This window comes from Conger conger, chromosome 3 (assembly GCF_963514075.1).
Source record: "Conger conger chromosome 3, fConCon1.1, whole genome shotgun sequence".
Lineage (NCBI taxonomy): Eukaryota > Metazoa > Chordata > Actinopteri > Anguilliformes > Congridae > Conger > Conger conger.
Genome location: NC_083762.1, coordinates 69,721,577 through 69,724,205, shown reverse-complemented (window position 1 = coordinate 69,724,205; position 2,629 = coordinate 69,721,577). Strand labels below are relative to the sequence as shown.

The following is a 2,629-nucleotide window of genomic DNA, read 5'->3' as shown; positions in this document are numbered from 1 at the left end:
AAAGCCCATAAAAAGGCCTAGGAATCACACTGCATTTCAGCGGTCATGTGTCTTGAAAAGCGGTCATTATCAAATACAACGCTGGCGTCGCATCCGTCTGTTAAGGGAGATGTAACGCGCAGGTCGTATCCGCCCATAAGGGGATAATTGATCATTTGATCATTGTTCATTGATCGTGGCGTCTTGTGCCGCTGTCTTGGCCAGGTTTATTTTTTTGCAGTTATTCACTTGATTTTCTTCAGTCACAAAGAGCTCCATACAGATGCATTCGATTTCACTGTCGCTACGCCGCTGTTTTACTCTATAACTGCACATGATCATTGATGATGCTGTCCCACTAATACAAGCCATAGTACTACATAAATACTACAAATGAAGGGTATGAATGCTGCACTTATCAGCTCTGTAATACTGCGCTACTGCATCCCTAAAACATACTGCACTGTCATAGCAACACATAGACATGCAGCTGTATTATACGTGACTTTTATTATATTACATTCATTAAGCTCAGGCCTTACAGCTGCGCAAAACCACTGCACAACACACACCCTCCACGATAGAGCACACAACATTCACGTCATGCATATTTTATAAACTCATTTTTTAAATCTCGAGCTCAGATAGAGATGATGAAGTAATATCCCTTTAGTTAAGATTGACAGCTCCGGGTTCACAGAGCGATTTCAGCAGCAGCTAATCTTTCTCTTCTTAAATGATTACTTTCACTCGCGTACAATTGACTTCTAAAGGGGAAAAAACTGATCAAATAAAACATTATTTTTCTGATGTTTACAGGGTAAAATTGCTTTAAATTGAAAAGCACACAGCCGTAATTATACTACAACACCGAAGGCTAGCGCTACTGCTCTGAAATTGAACATCAGCTGGGTAACACTAGAACAGCAGAATTCGTTTTATTAACAATAACAGCGCTCTGACACATATCGTCAGTTAGGATAGGACGGAACATAGCATAACAACTGCAATGCACAGCACTGCACTAACGGTGTAGCCCTCATCCACTCAATAAGGCTGCACTACATTGCACATTACTACTGCCTCATACAGCACAGTTACTGCACTTCGGCACGCAGTTCTAGCAGCTGTTAAAAGACAGAAACATGCCGCCACAATTTAATGATCGCGCCACAACTGCATTGTTGTGTTGTTGGGCACGGTAGATTAATGTTGATTGATTTGTTAAATACACTACCCATGCAAGTACAGAAAACTACAGGCATGCATTATCGCCAAACGCGTCTACACGCTACACGTGTGCAATATACGCTGTTGGAAGACATTATTATTATTTACAAGGGGGGAAATGTATTCACGCAAAATACCTGGTTTTGTGTGTTTTTTGCATTTAAAATGGGAAATCTATATTTCATCCCTGCAACAGCCAATGTTTCATTGTTGGTATAACTTTTGGACCCAAAATATTCTTCTCAGCCTATCACATCTGTTTTCCCAAAAACCCCTTCTTTGCCCCTCCCCCTCCCCTCAGCTGGCTGACCAATCAGAAAGCTTGGTTCAGGGACAGGTAAAAAGCATGGAATGGAGTAGATCCTTTGTGTACTATAGTACCCTTGTACTATAACTGTATTATAGTACCTGTTGTAGACATAGACTGCCATAGCCGCATTAACAGTAGCTGTTCGCCGTGGTAGTAACAGCTTGTCATGTTTGTGTTTGTCGTTCTAACGCAATAATGAGGTTTGGAAATGACAGTGCACTGGATTTGTGACAGACTGAGACGCTAATACACAGCTGTACTAACTGACACTAACTGAGCGAGTGACACAGGCCCACTCGAGTGGCTGTTAATGCGCTGCAGTCGCTGACAGGCCCAGCTCTGCTGCTCTGCGCAGCGCTGTGATTGACAGGGGCCAAACTGCTGCTGGAGGGAGCGCAGATACCCGCTAAACCAGCCGGTCCGACCGCATACAGTCAGACTGATGCAGTAAAGTCTGTCATTCACATCATTTTGATGGTTTTTGGATCATTTTGATCATTTTTCAGATTGCTATGATGATGATGATGATGATGATGATGATGATGAAATGGGCACTTTCTTTCTCACAGGTCACCAGATGAAGAGCAAGCTGTGAGGTCATAGTGAGCTCATGCCCTGCTTGATAGCTACTGTCTCCTCTTCCTCTCGATCTTCCTCGTCGCCCTGGTCCTGCTCTGAGGGCCACAGTGACCAGTCTCCTGTGTGGCCTACTGCACCTGCAGCCTGGTGTACTGTGCTGAGGTGCGTCTGTGATTCAGCAGCGCCTCTGACACTGCTCCAATTGAAGAAAAGCACTTCCTCTATCTGTTAATGTACAGCACAATAAAGACAACCCATTAAATCTGTCAAGGACGCAGTGAGTTGGTGGTGTTTGCGTACGTCTCTGTATAAACTGCAGTTTTAACAGTGAAAGGTAAAGAAGCGATAAAGAGGTGATAGAGGAGCTGTGCACTGCGGTAAGTGGGTGCGTTGATATTAACGCAGTGCTGGAATTAAACACGAGGAGGTCTCTGCACTGTGCAGGACAGCTTTACGGAGCTGCAGTGCAACATTAGAGCGGTTAGGAGGGGCTGCTGAGGGCCCAGCTGAGGGCCCAGCCTGCTAAGGGAT

The 2,629-nt window shown here is 44.4% G+C and overlaps 1 protein-coding gene across 2 annotated transcripts in view; it reads left to right on the top strand.

Annotated features, from left to right (window-relative positions):
- The window catches only part of macrod1 (mono-ADP ribosylhydrolase 1), an 84,411-nt gene extending 82,043 nt beyond the window's left edge, over positions 1-2,368 (top strand). The window contains exons 10-11 of one of the 2 annotated variants that reach the window (XM_061233509.1): positions 1,511-1,546; positions 2,089-2,368. In XM_061233509.1, coding sequence (XP_061089493.1) covers positions 1,511-1,518 — 8 coding nt within the window. In that variant the 3' untranslated portion in view covers positions 1,519-1,546; positions 2,089-2,368. The remainder of the gene's footprint in view (positions 1-1,510; positions 1,547-2,088) is intronic. The other variant, XM_061233507.1, reaches the window with a different exon arrangement.
- Positions 2,369-2,629: the final 261 nt, after the last annotated feature.